We start from the raw sequence: 18,707 nt of genomic DNA, 5'->3' as shown, positions 1-18,707 counted from the left end.
GATGTTACAGCCCTCGGGTGGATGTGAAAGATCCCATGGCACTAGTTCAAAGAGCAGGGGAGTTCTCCCTCAATCAGCATCACTAAAACCGATTCAGGTCGTCATCGCATTGCTGTTTGTCGGAGCTTGCTGTGCGCAAATTGGCTGCCGCATTTCCTACATTGCAACAGTACTTCATTGGCTGACACCTTAATTTTGCGCAGTCTTCCTGAGGCCATGAACGCTGCTATATAAAACCGCCAACAACTTGAGATTAGAATAGGTATGAAAATCATCTGGCTCGGGTTTAATGGCTCACCAATTGATATTGTGACCAGTGCTGTGAAACGAGCACATTAATACTTTTTTAAATGGGTCTACAGTTATACTGTGCTCCTTTTTGAATCTGAATTTTTTGACCCCCCCCCTCAATTTGAATTATCGAGTAATTTGAATAATAACTCTTTACAATCTATATTAACGATTTGGAGGAAGGGACCAAGTGCAACATATCCAAGTTTGCCGACGATACAAAGATGGGAGGGAAAGCAGTGAGTGAGGAGGACATAAAAAAACCTGCAAAAGGACATAGACAGGCTAAGTGAGTGGGCAGAGATTTGGCAGATGCAATATAATGTTGGAAAGTGTGAGGTTATGCACTTTGGCAGAAAAAATCAAAGAGCAAGTTATTATCTAAATGGAGAGAAACTGCAAAGTGCTACAGTACAAAGGGATCTGGGGTTCCTGGTGCATGAAACACAAAAAGTTAGTATGCAGATGCAGCAGGTGATCAGGAAGGCCAATGGAATCTTGGCTTTTATTGCAAGGGGGATGGAGTATAAAAACAGGGAAGTCTTGCTGCAGTTATACAGGGTATTGGTGAGGCCACACCTGGAATACTGCGTACAGTTTTGGTTTCCGTAGTTAAGAAAAGATATACTTGCTCTCGAGGCGGTTCAGAGAAGGTTCACTTGGTTGATTCCGGAGATGAGGGAGTTGACTTATGAGGAAAGGTTGAGTAGGTTGGGACTCTACTCATTGGAGTTCAGAAGAATGAGAGGCGATCTTATCAAAACATAAGATTGTGAGGGGGCTTGATCGGGTGGATGCGGTGAGGATGTTTCCACTGATGGGTGAGACTAGAACTAGGGGGCATAATCTTAGAATAAGGGGCTGCCCTTTCAAAACTGATGAGGAGAAACTTCTTCACTCAGAGGGTAGTAAATCTATGGAATTTGCTACCCCAGAGAGCTGTGGAAGCTGCAACATTAAATACATTTAAAATGGAGATAGTTTCCTAGCAGATAAGGGAATTAGGGGTTACGGGGAGAAGGCAGGGAAGTGGACGTGAGTCTAGATTCGGATCAGCCATGATCCTATTGAATGGCGGAGCAGGCCCGAGGGGCCGTATGGCCTACTCCTGCTCTTACTACTTATGTTCTTATAATGGAACAAATACCAGGATACTAAACTAGGAATTTTAATTTATTTTACACAAAGGGAGAAGTTTTTTAAACTTGTGTTCAGCAGTGTACTACAAACAAAATGGCTTTTCTATGTAATTCTGCTCTTGCTTTTCGGCTTCACAGTTGGCCCATGTTTAGTGGGGCAACAACAGGAAATCTAAAGAGCGTTTTCAGCGACAGTTGTGTTAAGTAGTATTTCTAACCTCCTGCAGCTCTCGGAGATCTCTGCGCTCCTCCAATTCTGGCCTCTTGTGCTTCCTCCCATCTTTGTTGCTCCACCATTGGCGGCCGTGCCTTCAGCTGCCTGGGCCCTAAGCTCTGGAATTCCCTCCCTAAACCTCTCCGCACCCCTCTCCTTAAAACCTGCCTTTTTGGCCAGCTGTCCCAATATCCCCTTATGTGGCTCGGTGTCGAATGTTGTCCGATAATCGCTGCTGTGCAGCGCCTTGGGATGTTTTTGCTACGTTAAAGGCACTATAGAAATGCAAGATAAGCATGATGTATAAAGGTACATTTTAATTTTTTATTAGCGCAAGATATGGAGAACATGAGTGAGGATGACGGCTGGGAATTTGTAAACCTTGGTGATCAGCAGAGCTTTGGAATCAAAACCGCAGGGTTAGAGGAGAAAGCAACGGCTTGTCAAATGCTGGTAAGTGGCAGATTGACTACTAGATTAACCCAGCCCTTGTTAAACTGTTGTTTTTTTTAAATGTTCTAGTTATCCTGGCATTGTGTACAATTACACGGAAGAGAATTATTAAACATCAGGTTTAGATCAGCTGAGCACTGTGGGTGGAATAAAATGCAGCGCCTATGTTACAGTACAGTCGTGCCTTTATTCCTTTAGGTCCAGGCAGTGAGTATTATTTAAAATTCGCGTCTTCAAAAGGAAACCCAGGTTTCTTAGTCATTTTTAGGAACATAGTTCTAATTTCAAAAATACTTTTATTTTATTATTCATTCTCTGGCTGTGGGCGTTGCTGGCAAGGCCAGCGTTTATTGGCCACCCCTACTTGTCCTTGAGAAGGTGGTGGTGAGCTACTTTCTTGAACGGCTGCAGTCTGTGTGGTGAAGGTTCTCCCACAGTGCTGTTGGGGAGTAGTACAGGAAACTCTTAACCGGCACCTAAATATCCAGAAAAATCTCTTAACCAGCAAAATTCAGGAGTAGGTTCAGGTAAGTTTTACTGTACATTAGTGGCGGTGTAACCGGGGTTCCTGCACCTGTGGCCGTGCAATAGGGACTCCTGGAGCATCAACAAGTCAAGATGGTGGCCGAGACGGTCCGGTGCTAGCGCGCTCTCCCTGCTTCGGGCAGCCTGCTCTTGCCGCTCGCTCCCGCAACCAGAACAAAGTGTTCGGCAAGTCGGGCGGAGGCAGCGCGGCGAGCAGCAGTCACGACAACCCGCTGGAGCACGTCGGCCGGCAGCTCCTCGGCGGGGAGGCATTCCGACTGGGCGGAGGGGAGCCGAGCATGGCGGCCAGAGGCTGGACCGTGAGCGGGAGAAGCAGGCGTCGGACCGTGGAGCCGGCGACGGTGAGGAGGTGGCCGCGGCGACCAGAGCATTCACATCCCGACGATGTATTCGGCGAGCCGGGCAGAGGCAGCGCAACGAGCAGCAGCAGCAGCCACGACGACCCGCTGCAGCATGTCGGCCAGCAGCTCCATGGCGGGAAGCTCGCAGTCCGACTGGGAGGAGGGGAGCCGGGCATGGTGGCCAGAGGTCGGATCGTGAGCGGGAGAAGCAGGCCACCACACGTGGAGCCGGCAACAGTGAGGAGGAGGCCGCGGTGACGAGGAGGACGGAGCGGCTGAGGGACATCGTGCTCCCACTGCCACTGGATGCCATTGTATTGACTTTCTGAACACGGCGCTGTAAGAATAGCTGACGTGTCCCCACGGGGAGTAAGCATTCCATTGTACTTGTACTGGTTACATATGGCAAATAAAATTGAATTGAATTGGATCTGTGGCCGTGTAACTGGGGCTCCTGCACCTGTGGCCGTGTACGGGGCTCTCGTACCTTGGTAAGTATACCTCTGTAATCCGGACTTTTTGATCAACCGGCACCACGCCGGTCCCGTTGGTGCCGGATTTTTAAAAAGTTTCCGGTATACTGTACTTTGTAGTGGTTTTGATGCAACCGAGTTGCTTGCTTGGCCATTTCAGAGGGCAGTTAAGAGTCAACCACTTTGCTGTGGGCCTGGAGTCACATATAGGCCAGACCGGGTAAGGACGGCAGATTTCATTCCCTAGCCGACATTGGTGAGCCAGATGGGTTTTTAACAACAATCCGGTAGTTTCATGGTCACCAGTACTGATACTAGCTTTTTATTCCAGATTTATTTCATTAACTGAATTTAAATTCCCCAGCTGCCGTGGTGGGATTTGAACTCTCGTCTCTGGATCATTAGTCCAGGCATCTGGATTACTAGCCCAGTAACATAACCACTATACTACCGTACCTGCAAGGTTGTGGCTATAAAGCTGGATTGGAAAGTAGGAAGGTCTCGCTAACTCTACTGAAATATAGGCCTGCTGTAAGGAATGTAGAAACGAACGTTTAAAACTTTTTATCCCAGTGGTTCGGGCGGTAAATGCACTGCCCTGTATGCCAGATCAGGAAGATTCCCATCCCTGTTAAAATAACAGAAACTGGAAAACACTCAACCGGTCAGGGCAACATCTTTGTCGAGGGAAACAGTTAAAGTTTCAGGTCTATGACCTTTCATCAGAACTGGGAGAAGTTAGAAATTTAACAGTTTTTAAGCAAGTACAGAACCAGGGGGGAAGGAAAGAACAAAGGGAAAGGTCTGTGATAGGGTGGAGGCAGGAGTGATTAAATGAGGGATGGTGGGACAAGGCAACGGGATGGTAATGGGACAAGTAAAGAAACAAAGGATGAGTCTAGAGGTGTAAATGGCAACAGCAGAATCACTACCAGCACCTGCTGTCTGTGGAAAAATGGGAGCCGTGATTATGATCCAAAGTTGTTGAACTCATTGAGGCCGGAAGGTTGTAAAGTGCCTAATCAAAAGCTAAGGTGCTGTTCAGGTGAGCTTCATCGGAGCAGTGTAGGAGGCCGAGGACAGAGTGGGAGTGGGACGGAGAAGGGTCTCGGCTAGGGCAGGGGGGACACACTCGAGCTGGCCTCGGGCCTTGATAAGGGGAAAAAAAGTTTGTATGGTTCCCATTCCTGACTGGCGATCCAGAGCCCACTGCATGTGTGGATGCTGGGTTTCCCTGCTTGGAAAATGCACCCAAGGATATCCGGCAAGGAAAGAATTGAACCCGGCTGTGATGCCCCAACGCTTTTTAACATCACAGGAATCCTATATATCATCATACTAGGGCTTGAGACTACTATTTCAACTTGATTGCTATGTTAAGAGAAAATCCATATTCCGGTGTCTGGCTGGGGTTTCGAGGCTGTGCAAGCTGTCTGTTCCCGCCTATCCTAACACATGGCTCTGAATGATAACGCGTTGGGAAAATTTAAGTATCATCAGACAATGACCTTTTGACACACTCTCGGGCCATGAAGATGTCATTCGTTTGGAATTTCTGTAGAAACTGAGCTAATTCTTCAGCTGCACCTCCCAAACCCGCAAGCTCTTCCACCGGGAAGGACAAGGGCAGCAGGTGCATGGGAACACCGCCACCTCCAAGTTCCCCTCCAAGTCACACCCCATCCTGACTTGGAAGTATATCACCGATCTTTCATCATCGCTGGGTCAAAATCCTGGAACTCCCTCCCTAACAGCACTGTGGGAGCACCTTCACCACACGGACTGCAGCGGTTCAAGAAGGCAGCTCACCACCACCTTCTCTAGGGCAACTAGGAATGGGCAATAAATGCTGGCCTTGCCGGTGACGCCCACATCTCGTGAATGAATAAAAAAGTAAATAAATTGCCAACCCAGCTGAATTCAAGTGACCTGTTAGTACTTCGGCATTATTGTGGATGGGTTTGGCCATTCCATAATATGTCTGAGTCATTTAATTTACAGGTACAAGTGAGTCTTAAAGCAGTTGGTTCACAATCGGGACCCAGAGAAGTGTAAAAAGAAATGAGAATGTGTGCTTTTGTAGGGATCGAGTTCTTTCCACAGATTAACTACAAACAAATTGCCATTTCTGTCCCTAGGTGTGTTATGCGAAAGAGCTGAAGGAAGGGTTTGCAGAGTACACGGAGCAAGTGGTGAAACTGATGGTGCCGCTTCTTAAATTTTATTTTCACGATGATATCCTTTCTTTCAAAGCAATCTTGTGTGTAATTTTTTTAAATTCCCCTCCCCCTTTCCTGGGCCCTCTAACAAAATGAGGGGAAAAATCTATCTTCTATTTTAAAAATGTGTTGTATCTTGATGAAACATTTGAAAAGTGTTATGTATAATTAAGTGGTATATTTTAAAACCTTTTTAATTAAGAATGTGTTAAATGCTGTTGGGACAACTTAATTACTGTATACTTTTTCAACAACACAAATTAGAACCCAGTTATGAAAGAAAGATAGATTTGCATTTATATAGCGCCTTTCATGACCTCAGCGTCCCAAATGACGTACTTTCGAAGTGTAGTCACTGCTGTATTGTAGGAAACAGCTGAATTTAATAGAGCCTCCATGACAGTGGGTTAAATTTATTTGTCTACCTTTTTTATATTTTGAATACTGTGCTGCCTTCCTTGACCTTGAAACGTGTTCGTGTTGCTGCAGCTGAATCGATGCCCCTGTTACTCGAATGCGCCCGGGTCCAAGGGCCTGAGTATGTGACACAAATGTGGCATTTTATGTGTGATTCTCTCATCAAAGGGATTGGTACAGAGCCGGATTCTGATGTTCTTTCTGAAATTATGCATTCTTTTGCCAAGGTAATTCTTTTATGTAGCGTATAGGAAACGTTATAATTTTATTTTGCATGAAATAAGAATTTGGATGCCTGTAAAGATTCATATCAAATAGGATTTGGTCTGTTATATCGCTAACATATATGGAGGAAGAAAGGCTTATGCTGCTACAAGATGTTGTAGTCTGCATTGTTAATTGCTACCTGAACAGTGCTGGCTCCAGTTTTCCCACCTTGCTAAATCCTCCCTCCTTTGATTCATAAGCTGCTTTATTCTGCAGTAGGCAAAATATGCGGAACACCGAGTAACACAAGAATTTAGGAGCAGGAGTTGGCCATTCGGCCCCTCGAGCCTGCTCCGCCATTCAATAAGATCATGGCTGATCTTCGACCTCAACTCAACTTTCCTGTCCCATCCCCATATCCCTTGATTCCCTTAGTGCCCAAGAATCTATCGCTCTTTGTCTTGAATATACTCCATGACTGAGCATCCACAGCCCTCAAAGATTCACAACCCTCTGCGTGAAGAAATTCCTCCTCCTTTCAGTCCTAAATGGATGTCCCCTTATCCTGAGACTACGCACCCTAGTTCTAGACTCCCCAGCCAGTGGAAACAGCCTATCAGCATCTACCCTGTCAAGCCCTTAAGAATTGTATACGTTTCAATGAGGTCACCTCTCATTCTTCTGAACTCTAGGAAATAAAGGCCTAGCCTACTCGATCTCCTCCATAGGACAATCCCCCCATCCCAGGAATCAGTCTGGTGAACCTTTGTTGCACTCCCTCTAAGGCAAGTATATCCTTCCTTAGGTAAGGAGACCAAAACTGTACACAGTACTCCAGGTGTGGTCTCACCAAGTATGATGAGAGACACGTTGTACAATCAGTTTACCTTCTGCTTGTGTACTATTTATGAACTAAGAATACACACACAAGCCCACTTTGGCGGGCCCTTTACTTAACATAGGAGCAGACTTGGTGGAGATTCTTCCTTTGTAACCTCTCGCTTGCCTTTCTTCAAAGACCAGTAGCAATCAGGAGAGCCTTATTTACACCAAAGTGCTAGAGGTCTTCTGAATGGCCAGGCATTGCTGGTGAATTTGCTGTCGTTTGGGATCTGTGCAAAACAAATGCCCATCCCACATTTTAAAAGCCCATGCATCCATGGCTGAGCCTGCACTGTCCCAGCTTAATGCCTTCTGGACCATTGTAAGAACATAAGAAATAGGAGCAGGAATAGGCCACTTGGCCCCTCGAGCCTGCTCCGTCATTCAATAAGATCATGGCTGATCTTGGGCATTGTTGCTCAATTTTTCTTTTAATAAAGTGCTCGTAGTCAAAGAATCCCGAGATGTGATAAAGGATGCTGGCAAGCATTCGACTGCAGGATAACTGATGTGACAAATGCACCTGCAGGAGCTGATGCAGTCCACCTGTGCAGTGATCAGAAATGCACTGGTCACAGAACCTCGAGTCGGGAGGCACACGGAAGAAGTAATAACCTTTAGACCACCTGTATGAAATTAACTGGATTGAGATGTTTCCATGCATCTGTTAATATTGTATATTTATTCAAAATGTGCACTGATTATTTGAACATCCCATACGATTAAATGCATCGCCTGCCCTGTTCCTACATGTTTCTTCATGTCCTGTGCACTCCTCCCCCCCCAATTTTGACTTCAGTGCTCGAATCTTACTTTTATTGATGCCGTTCTTGCCCGTTTCTCTCCTCTGATCTTTAGTGTGTAGAGTTGATGGGTGAAGGCTGCTTAAACAAGGAGCATCTCGAGGAACTGGGAAACATTATGAAGGGGAAATTAGAGGAACATTTCAAAAATCAAGAATTGAGACAAGGTACAAATGTGATGCATCTTTACAGTTAGTAAACTTACACAAGAAAATCTCTTGCAGTGTTGGTCACACTTTGTGATGTTTCTGTGTATTCTGTCACCTCTCTACCTTGCTTGCTTTCTCCCTCCCTCTCGCTCTCCTATTGTGTGCACGATTGTTAATTATAGATTTACAACGTTGCAATTTAATCATTGTTTTTGCCTTTAGCAAAAAGACAAGATGAAGACTATGATGAACAAGTTGAAGAAAATTTACAAGACGAAGTAATATCTTGTATCTAATTATTTATTATAGATTGTTAAATAATTTTAAACTTATCTGCTATAATAATATTCCTATAGTGACATTAATTTGGTTGCAGGGAGAGAATTGTTGAGGATCTTTTAATATGAATTCTAAATGGCCTTTTGTGTTGCTGTGGCTATCCGAAGCAAATTCTGAATGAATTCGACTCGTTTAAATTTGTGTGTAATGCAGTGTTTTAATTGCTTACAGGATGATAGTGATGTTTACATCTTAACTAAAATTTCGGACATCTTGCACTCAATGTTCAGCTGTTACAAAGAAAAAGTGCTGCTGTGGTTTGAACAAATTCTACCACTAATAGTCAATCTAATCGTAAGTTTAAAGTGAAAACATTTCAAGACTTTTTGACATTGACTCCAATTCTCCCAATGCTTTCAAGCTGATGCATACTTTTCGTTTCTGTAGTGTCCACACAGGCCATGGGCAGACAAGCAGTGGGGTTTATGCATCTTTGATGATGTAATTGAGCATTGCAGTCCTACGTCCTTTAAATATGCAGAGTACTTCCTGAGGCCCATGTTGCAATACGTCTGTGACAACAGTCCTGAGGTCAGACAAGCAGCAGCATATGGCATTGGAGTTATGGCACAGTTTGGTGGAGAGAATTACAGGCCATTCTGTACTGGTAGGTTTAATGGGTTATGGTTTTCTGTTTGTACAGTTGAACAACAAAAGAGCTGAGTTACAAACAATGTGGGGTTAAAGCAGAGACCGAGCATGTGTTCTTTTAGCTGTGCACCTTTTTTACAATGTGTATTGACATGTCATTCTCTTAATTCCAGGATGCTGTAGTGATGATTTTTTTTTTTTAGCATCGCTTAATCAAATGGAGTCTTAATTTATGAACAGACCACAAGCAGTTTAAAAAATCTAATCCATTGTCTGTTGGTCACCAATGCTTTCTATCAAATTTCACCATGTGTGTACCATTAGGGAGGGGCCAGAAACCGGGGAGAGTTGAACTGCAGCTGACTATTTTGAAGCTTAATTTATTGATGTTTTAGAAATGAGCGCTGGATCTGAGATGCTTCCATGATCGTCTAACAGTTTTGTCTGAAACATGCTGTTTCATTCTGACTGCAGAAGAGTGATTCTGATCTTTTAAAAGCCAGCGGCGACCTAGATTGTGTAAAACTTTCGCTAGTTATACGCATCTATTATTAATGGTTTTTCTGCAACCTTATCCACTGTGACTTTTTTTCCTCTTTAATGTGCGGGAGAGGGAGCCTGTTTTTAAAAGTGGCGCCGTATAATTGCAAATTGTAGTAAGAGAAATGCATGTAAATCTTTTAATATTAGCTTTACCTAGATTGTTGCGTTGAAGAAATATAATTAAGTCAGGTTGCACAAAGAGTTCTCCTTTTAATTTTCAATGAAATGTTGCCACTGAAAGTGGCTTTGATTTGGGATTCCATTATAGTGGTACAAATGTTTGAGCAATTTTTGCAATCTAACCAGAGATTAATTTTTTTTTTTTTTTTTTTTTAAACCAACCCCCCCCCCCCCCCCCCCCCCTTACACTTGCAGGGAATAAAGGTGTTTTGGTGCAGAATGAGTTAATGGGATAAATAGTGTTTTAGAATAGGTAACTGAGCATTGCAACTTTGCAGAGTTTTGCCACAAACAATATTGTTGAGGATTAGCAAAAGAAATGCATTGGTCCCCATGCATCTATAATACTAGTAACGAAGTTCCTCCATGTGTTACATTTATTCTACGGGCAAAGTCCTGTAGTCACTGGTATTTTTTGGGATAAATGTGGCCTGGAGATGGAATTTCTAACCATAGCTGTATTTTGTATATGTAGCCTAATGTTACCAAAACAAGTGTTTATTGTATAATATAATCTCTCAACCATATTTTGTCTTAAAAAATTAAAACAATTGAATAACTTTTGATGGTGTGCTTGAATGGAATGATTTATTGGTCGCTCATTTGAGGTTTTTTCAGATTTTGTGTCCTCCAAATTTTGTTCACGCTAATTGCTATGTGGTGGTTTTGAGTTTCTGTGATGCATTCATATCAGTGGGTAAACCCACTGTGGTACTGAGCACAAGTTTCAGCTTCAGTCCCCACTCTAGCTTACTGGGCAAAGCTCTGGAGTGCTGCAGGCAACTGGAGCATGTGTAGGCTGGCTGTGGATGAACCATGGTCCTGATCACTGGTATCGAGGGAGCCCTTGCTGGAGAATGCGTGCTTGTGGGCATCGCTGAGAGCAAGGGTCAGGATCGGCAATTAAATAATCTGCCAACATTATTTTGTCAGAAGACTGTCTGTGTGGAATTGGACCGCAGTGGGATTTTGGGTGGGGGGCAGTAGTGAGGGTGGCTGGCAGAGTGGAGTGTCAGATGTGTTTCTAGACTGAATAATTTTAAAATGCTAAGTTTTTTTTTCTCCCCAACAGAGGCAATTCCACTCCTGGTAGGGGTTATCCAAATGGAAGGGTCCAAAACCAAAGAAAATATTAATGCAACAGAAAACTGCATATCTGCAGTAGGAAAAGTCATTAAGTGCAGACCAGAATGTGTAAATGTCAATGAGATTTTACCTCACTGGCTCTCGTGGCTACCACTGCATGAAGACAAGGAAGAAGCAGTTCACACTTTCAGTTATTTGTGTGATCTTATTGAAAGGCAAGTTTTATGCCTCCATCATTCTGATTCCAGCTAATAACTTGTGAAGTGGTCTAAAAAGATGAGGGAAAATTTGCACGGCTTTGCGGGAAAGAGCAGGGGAGAGTGGGACTAATTGGACGGCTCTTTCAAAGAGCCGGCACAGGCACGATGGGCCAAATGGCCGCCTCCTTCTGCGCCGTATGATTCTACAGAATGATCATGGATGTTTACTGATTGTAACATCTTGTGCGCAGAGGCTTCACTTTCCTTACAGAGCTTGGTGAAATCTTTCGCTTTTAAACTCCAGAAATATTGTTTAATATTTAAGGGGATTAAAAGGATGCTGATCGTTATTTATTGTAGGTGAGCTGGGAACTAATATAAGCAGCTTATAAAATTTGTTCATGTACAGTGAAGCCAATAGAAGTTTAGGACACCTAGCTTATGAGCCGCTGTACTTGAAAGGGCCATGTGTGTTTTCAGTTCGTGGACATGAGATCCCATTCCAAATCATCTAGCTTTGTTCCTGCACTGGTTTTCCTCTAAAGGAACAAAAACAACCAAATAATCTTTTCGTCTGCAAAGTCATGGTATTCAGAGAGTAATGTCTGTTTCCCTGGTCCTATTGTTAATCTTGCTTGGTTCAGTCAACTGCCCCTTTTTTCTGTGTAAATTCTGTTGCAACGCAAGGAGATTGAAGCTTTGCACAAGAAATGAGGTTAAATATAGATGGGAGAAACGACAACAACAACAACTTGCATTTGTACAGCACCTTGCACGACCTCGGGGCGTCCCAAAGGCGCTTTTACACGCTGCGGAGGCTGAGTCAGTGAATATATTCAAGGTGGAGATGGACAGATTTTTGAAAAACAGGGAATCAAGGGTTATGGAGAGCGGGCAGGAAAGTGGAGTTGTGGCGAAGATCAGATCAGCCATGATTTTATTGAATGGCTCGAGGGGCCGAATGGCCTACTCCTGCTCCTATTTCTTACGTTCTTATTTCTTTTTGAAGTGTAGTCACTGTTGTAATGTAAGAAACGCAGCAGCCAATTTGCGCACGGCAAGCTCCCAGATACAGCAATGTGATAATGGCCAGATAATCTGTTTGTGATGTTGATTTGAGGGATAAATATTGGCCCCAGGACACCGGGGAGAACTCCCCCTGCTGCTGTTTGGAATAGTGGCCGTGGGATCTTTTACATCCACCTGAGAGCAGACGGGGCCTCGGTTTATCGTCTCGGGGTGGTGGATACGGATTCAATTGTAGCCTTCAGAAGGGAATTGGATAAAGACTTGGAGAAAATGTTGCTGGGGGAGTGGGACTAACTGGGATTGCTCTTTGAAAGAGCCGGCGCAGACTCGATGGACCGAATGGCCTCATTCTGTGCTGTACTATTCTGATTCTATGAAAGCCAGAAGTTGCTTGTGCATCTTCTCATAACTGGCTTCTAAGTATGTTGACGGAGATCGCCAACCAGTACTCTGGGGAAACGCCAGTCATTCTTTCCTAACCCACCTCTGATGGTCTAAAAAGGACTTACTCCCAGGAGTAGCGGATCCCACTTAGGGATACGGTAACAGTGGTTATGTTACTGGACCAGTAATCCAGAGGCCTGGACGAATGATCTGTAGAGACGTGAGTTCAAATCCCACCACGGCAGCTGGGGAATTTAAATTCAGTTAATTAAATAAATCTGGAATAAAAAGCTAGCATCAGTGATGGTGACCATGATTGTCGTAAAAGTTCAATTAGGTTCACCTAATGTCCTTTTTAGGGAAGGAAATCCGCTGCCCTTACCCGGTCTGGCTTATGTGACTCCAGACCCACAGCAATGTGGTTGACTCTTAACTGCCCTCTGAAGTGGCCTCGCAAACCACTGTTGTACCAAACCACGACAAAGAAGTATAACTGCACTGTGGGAGCACCTTCACCACGTGGACTGCAGCGGTTTAAGAAGGTGGCTCACCACCACTGCCTCGAGGGCAATTAGGGATGGCCAATAAATGCTGGCCTTGCCAGCGACGCCCACATCTTGTGAACGAAAAAAAAAAAAAAAAAATACTTGCCTCCATTTGCAGCACCTTTACCTGAAAAGGAGCCTGCTACAATGACCTGACTGACTAAGAGCTATCGGAACAGGAGTCTTAACTTCTATGTGTTCAAATTGCCTTTGACGCGGAAGGGTGCATATTGTGAAACCCCGGATATATTTGGCAGAGTTGAATCTCCCGGGTGTTTTTTAATTGGGTAGAGGGTGCAAGGGTACAGGTTTTGTACTAAAGCATAGGTGCGATATCCTGATTCTCTTTGTAAATCTGAACCGAGCCCAAATCACAAGCGTCGATTGAACCTGAGCTGCTGAACCCACGTGCTGTTCTAGCTTGCAGCCCAACAATATTGGGGGCATCTCCTTGGGGTGGGTGGGGGCCATGCTCCCTCTCTTTTCGGGTACGTGGTCCCTTTTAAGAGGCTGCATGGCCATTGAAAAAGCCAGTCGAGGGGTGCGCGGCCATGCACCTTATAGGGAACGTTGTGGGGGGGGGGGGGGGGTTCCCCCAAGCAGCTGCCGGAATTTGGGTGGAAGATCAGCAGAAACTCCATTTACGTGCTGGGAGTGGGCTTTCTGCCGAAGTTTCGACAGTTGACCGGGAAAGCTCCCGAGGGAATTCTACCCCCCCCCCCCCCCCCCGGTATGTTGGGTATTGTAAGCTATTACTGAAGCAACTAGCTTATGAGCGGATGTCGACTGCTCCTGAATCTGTATACGGTCCCCACCACTTACAGCGGGCACGCTCGTCCTAATGCGATTTGAGCGCTGTGCGCGCCGGACTCCCTGATAACCCTGTAGCGCAAGAGCAAATCTCACAGGTGAGCATTTGCTTACCTTAGCTTTTCTGCAAAACCATTTATTCCAGCAATGGTGAGGGGGAAGGAGCCTTGTGCCAGCAGTCAGCACACTGATGAATCTGTAAACTTTGCCGAGATTAAAGTCCTGGAACCATTTAAGAGGCGGTTAGGCTCCTTCTGTGCTGTAACTTTCTATGATTCTAGACTGTAACGGGGCGGGTGGTCGGGAGAGGACCCTGAATCTGGATCACTGGTTGCCGTATTCCCAACAACCTCCCATTTCATTAGAGCTCTTGCATATTGGCTACTGATAGTTTATTGGACGGGCGGGGGGGAAACTCCCGTCTCGACGTACAATTAACGTCACTTGTTCAGACTTGCATAGGGAGGGTGAGGACTTGGTGACAAGTGATTGCACAGCTACTCGAACTGCCTGAACTAGCCGGCCCGCTTTGCCGTTTAAGCGGCACCTTTGTAATTGCCGCCTACGGTGATGCCAAATGGCCAGCGCCATTCGCCCGATTACAAGCAGCTGTCCCGCATAACTGGGAACGGATTGAGTGGTGGTGATTGTAATTGAAAAGTTGTGGCTGTAGTTTGTAGACTGGGTGCTGTGTATTCACACGTGAGGCTCTAGGTGGTGCTACAGCACAGTGTAACCAGGTACAGTGTCGACACACGAGTCACATTTTCCTAGGCTCAGCAAGCATGGCGCACTTTTTTTTAAAAAGTGTTGTCATCCTAAAAGATTGATCTGGATAGATTTAGTCAATGAAACACGAAGTTGAGGTTTCAACAACTTGTATTTATACAGCGCCTTTAATAATGATGTAAAATGTCCCACGGCGTTTCACAGGCGACAGACTTTGACGCCGAGCCGCATGAGATATTGGGACAGGTGACGAAAAACTTGGTCAGAGGTAAGTTTCAAGGAGGAGAGGTTTAGGCAGGAAATTCCAGAGCTTCGGCAGCTGAAGGCACGGCCACCAATGGTGGGGCGAAGGAAATCTGGGATGCGCAAGAGGCCAGAATTGGAGTGCAGAGATCTCGGAGGGTTGTAGGGCTGAAAGAGTTTGCAGAGATAGGGATTTAGAGTTTTGGGTATAAACCCTTTTTCAGAACTGAAAGATACTGCAGATGACCAGCACTTAAGAAGGCACAGAACAAGGGGAAAATTGGTTATTGATTTTAGCAAATAGTTTGGGGGAGGGTGAAATGGCAAATTTTGTTACTGAACTTCAAAGCCATCTTGCAGTGAGGTAAATGCAGCACTCTAAAGTTTAGAAACTCACTGATTTCAGAAGCAAAATCATTGTAGTGTTTTTCTCCACAGTAACAATCCGATTGTGCTTGGGCCTAATAATTCCAGCCTTCCTAGAGTGTTTGCTATCATTGCTGATGGTCTTACTAATGAAGCTATAAAGAATGAAGATGACTGTAGCAAACGGTTGGCAAATGTCATTCGACAAGTACAGGTTAGTATGTCGAAACAAAACGAGTGTGGCGGGGGGGGGGGGCGCGCGCGCGCGGAGTGAAATTATCAATTGAGGTGCCTTTCAATTCCAAAATAGATGGGGAAGCTTCTACCGTGTATATGTTAATATTAAAACAGACTGGTTTGCTACGATACACCAACTGAATGGATGTTGCATAATGCAGTACTTGAGATGTGCGGTTTTTAAAAATGTGTGTATATAACTTAAACATTTCCAAAAGTTTCAAACTTACTTGGCACAGTTTTTTTGTGTTCTGCTATACTTTACTGTCATACCACATGGTGCAGTTTACTTACTGAGGGTAGCGCTTGCATGATGAGCAGCTTAACTATGTCAAAACATTTTATGATGGATTGAAAATACTGTACCCGGCGCAGAACTTGCTGAAAGTCCTGTTTTTTTTCTCTCTTTCTTTTCCGATTCCAGGGTTCGGGGGCGCTGTGGACCGAGTGCATGACCTCACTCAACGAAGCCCAGCAGGCAGCGATACAAAATCTGTTGAACACTGCTTGAATGGCCTTAAATATTCTTAACATGCAAAAATCATTCATGATTTGTCCTTTTTCTCCCTCTTCTGTGAGAGAACTGTTGTGTGGGTCACTTATGCAGACCGCAGTGAGTAGCAGGAAGCTCTGTGGTTCAGCACGTTTGTGTACTAAGACTGCTGCAAATTACAGAGGAATATCTTCATACCCCCGCCCCTTCCAGCACTGATAGTTATTTTTCTATTTGTATCACCAAAACATGGCACAAATGCAGTCAGTTTAAACAAAAAAGAACTCTCATATCAACCATAACTATTTTGAAACGAGTTGCTCTAGTGTTGGTGTGCATTGAACTGGTAAGATATTTCTATACATCTAGTATTGTAGTACTAAATAGTGTGGCGATTGTCTTTTCCCAGGTAGGCAATAGATCCTCCTGCCTGTTAAAACCGCGGCATGCAAGATCTCTCATTTGTGCTACTGTTTTGATAACCCCACCCTGTTTTATTTTTATTCCAAGCGCCGACTGCTGTCCCTACAACCGATTTCTGAAATGTGAATTTCTTTAACTCGTTTCAGCAGCGCCCCATTTACCTCTCGGTCCAATAAACGATCAAATGCAATGGCAAATCCACCTGGAGTGCGCCTTTTATTAACTTGAGCGCAGTTTTCATTTGATGTCCTGTTGTCTCTCTGAACCGACGGATCTGCTGCTGGATTACACGGTGACTTGGCTATTGTGGGATATCCCCTTCCTACAGAGACAGTCCTCCTCCTCCTCCGACACTGCTAATTTGATTCCGGGGTGGGTGAGGGAAACGAGATTGGGGTGGGGGGGGGGGGGTTATTTCTGAAGACAAATTGGTAATTGTATCTTGCTTTATTATGCAACTTCAAAATTGCATTAATAAATAACATTATTAAATTACCTGGTGTTGCCGATTTATACACATTCAAAAGGTGCACGATTTATATATCGACCATTGCTTTTCATTCACGTTTCAGCACATTGCCACTTCCATCCTGATGTATGTTTCATAGGAAACACAAACCTGAAGCTATGAAATGGTGACATTTGCGCTCTTTTAAGTAGAAAGTGTTTTTTTGGGTGAGCTGTGCAAGCTTTAGAGCTGGTGTTGCGTGGCGTTGTGGCACAACTGCGAAGAGGCAGCGAACGAACGGCGCTACACTTGGCGCACAGATCTAGAGCAAGTTTTAATGGGTTTTATTTTAACATTTAGGGCAAACCAAGGATGTTTTACAAAACTGGCTGACTTAATTTCCCTTGCATTTAGATAACTTGAAGAAAACAGAAGTAAATTTAGCGAAGGAATCAAAGCAATATTTGAAACTAGCTGGAGGTGTAATGAGTAATGGCAGATTTTTATTCCACTGACGGCTGCTTTGGCAGTATTAAAAATATTTATAGTTCATTTTCCTAGACATTCTCTTTTTTTCCACTTCTTGCTAAATTTTGGATTTTACTAACTTCTGTAGAAAGCAACTCTTAATGTAATTGCAATTTCAGAATAAACACAATGCAAAACCTGCCTTGTCCTAGTAATTAGTTTTTTTGTAGTTTACATTTTGTCCTTGGGGCTGTCGGTGTTTGCCAAATAAATAAGCATTTTAGACTTGGTGTTTTTAAATTTTGGAAATAATTGCAGAAACTTGTTTTTTTTCTTTGTATTGTGCAGTATTATAACCACACACCGGCATTGGTTTATTTATCAAGTGGTGCAAGCATCTTTTTTTCTCTCTTCCCCTCTTCTTTCCTTTCTTTGTCCCTCTTCCCCTTTTTCTCCTCCGCTTCCCATCCCTGTGTTGTGGAGTGGAGGAGAAAATCAGGCAGGGTACCTGTTCCTGGTCCCCTCTCCATTCATTAATCCTGCAGCAAAATAAGTTTGTCAGATGAGGATAGGATTCAGGATTGGGCATTGTTACGCTGCCTCCCTTTCTCTCTCTCCTCCCTGCCCTTCCTGTTTTTTTCTCCCCTCTCCCTCTCCCTCTCTCTCTCTCTCTCTCTCTCTGTCCTTCCCTTTATCTCTCACTGTCTCTCTCCTCCCTTGCTGTCACTCACTCTCTCCCCTCTGTCACGCTCGCTCTCTCCTCTCCACCCTCTGTTAAGTAGCTACAAATATGCAGGTGCGGCCATCTCTTCTAACTTCATACAGTTACATTTGCTGTGTTTTGAACAGCGGCAGCCTGTGAGCTAATGAGAGTTTGCTCAGCAAGTCATTCACCACCGTGGTAAGTGAATGTAGCACTGAACCACAAAGACCTTGGCATCCCTGTGTTGCGGAGTGGAGGAGAAAATCAGGCAGGGTACCTGTCCAGTAATCTTGTAGGAAAATAAGTTTGTCAGGTGAAGATAGGATTCAGGATTGGGCTTGGTTACAGTGCCATCCATGTTCCAGTGGCTGGTGACATTGCCACGGCTGACACATTTAGAATAAACACTTTTTGGCCTTCCATGAAACAATCTGAAAATGAGTCGGTGCCTTTTTAAAGGAAGGGAGAAACGTGTATGCCTTGACTCCAATAGTGACCACACTGCGGAAATTCAATGGCAGAGCTGGCTTCAGAGTGCTGCTGCGAAGGTGATGGCAGGTACTCCACGCCCTATGTCGCTAACCTCTCCATACTGTTGATCTGTGTCGACATGTTGGAAGCCAGATGGATACCACCTTTGTAAAGATCATGGGATAGAGTTTCTGCTTTGGGCGCAAATCCGGAAATTGCTCCCAAAACACGTTGGTTGCATTACGATTCACATTTCTGCTAAAATTTTCATTTTGCATAATAGCA

At 44.5% G+C, this 18,707-nt stretch overlaps 1 protein-coding gene across 1 annotated transcript in view; it reads left to right on the top strand.

Annotated features, from left to right (window-relative positions):
- Positions 1-17,449, top strand: part of ipo5 (importin 5) — a 66,591-nt gene extending 49,142 nt beyond the window's left edge. Inside the window, exons 17-26 of the mRNA XM_085998436.1 lie at positions 1,976-2,097; positions 5,596-5,692; positions 6,148-6,320; positions 8,041-8,152; positions 8,357-8,412; positions 8,645-8,767; positions 8,861-9,080; positions 10,860-11,088; positions 15,252-15,393; positions 15,841-17,449. Of these exons, the coding sequence (XP_085854562.1) occupies positions 1,976-2,097; positions 5,596-5,692; positions 6,148-6,320; positions 8,041-8,152; positions 8,357-8,412; positions 8,645-8,767; positions 8,861-9,080; positions 10,860-11,088; positions 15,252-15,393; positions 15,841-15,927 (1,361 nt within the window). The 3' untranslated portion in view covers positions 15,928-17,449. The remainder of the gene's footprint in view (positions 1-1,975; positions 2,098-5,595; positions 5,693-6,147; positions 6,321-8,040; positions 8,153-8,356; positions 8,413-8,644; positions 8,768-8,860; positions 9,081-10,859; positions 11,089-15,251; positions 15,394-15,840) is intronic.
- The last annotated feature ends 1,258 nt before the right edge of the window (positions 17,450-18,707 follow it).

This window comes from Somniosus microcephalus, chromosome 10 (genome assembly GCF_052327205.1).
Source record: "Somniosus microcephalus isolate GS21.2 chromosome 10, FLI_Smic_1.0, whole genome shotgun sequence".
NCBI classification, from domain to species: Eukaryota; Metazoa; Chordata; class Chondrichthyes; order Squaliformes; family Somniosidae; genus Somniosus; species Somniosus microcephalus.
This window is presented reverse-complemented; position numbering and strand designations above follow the sequence as displayed.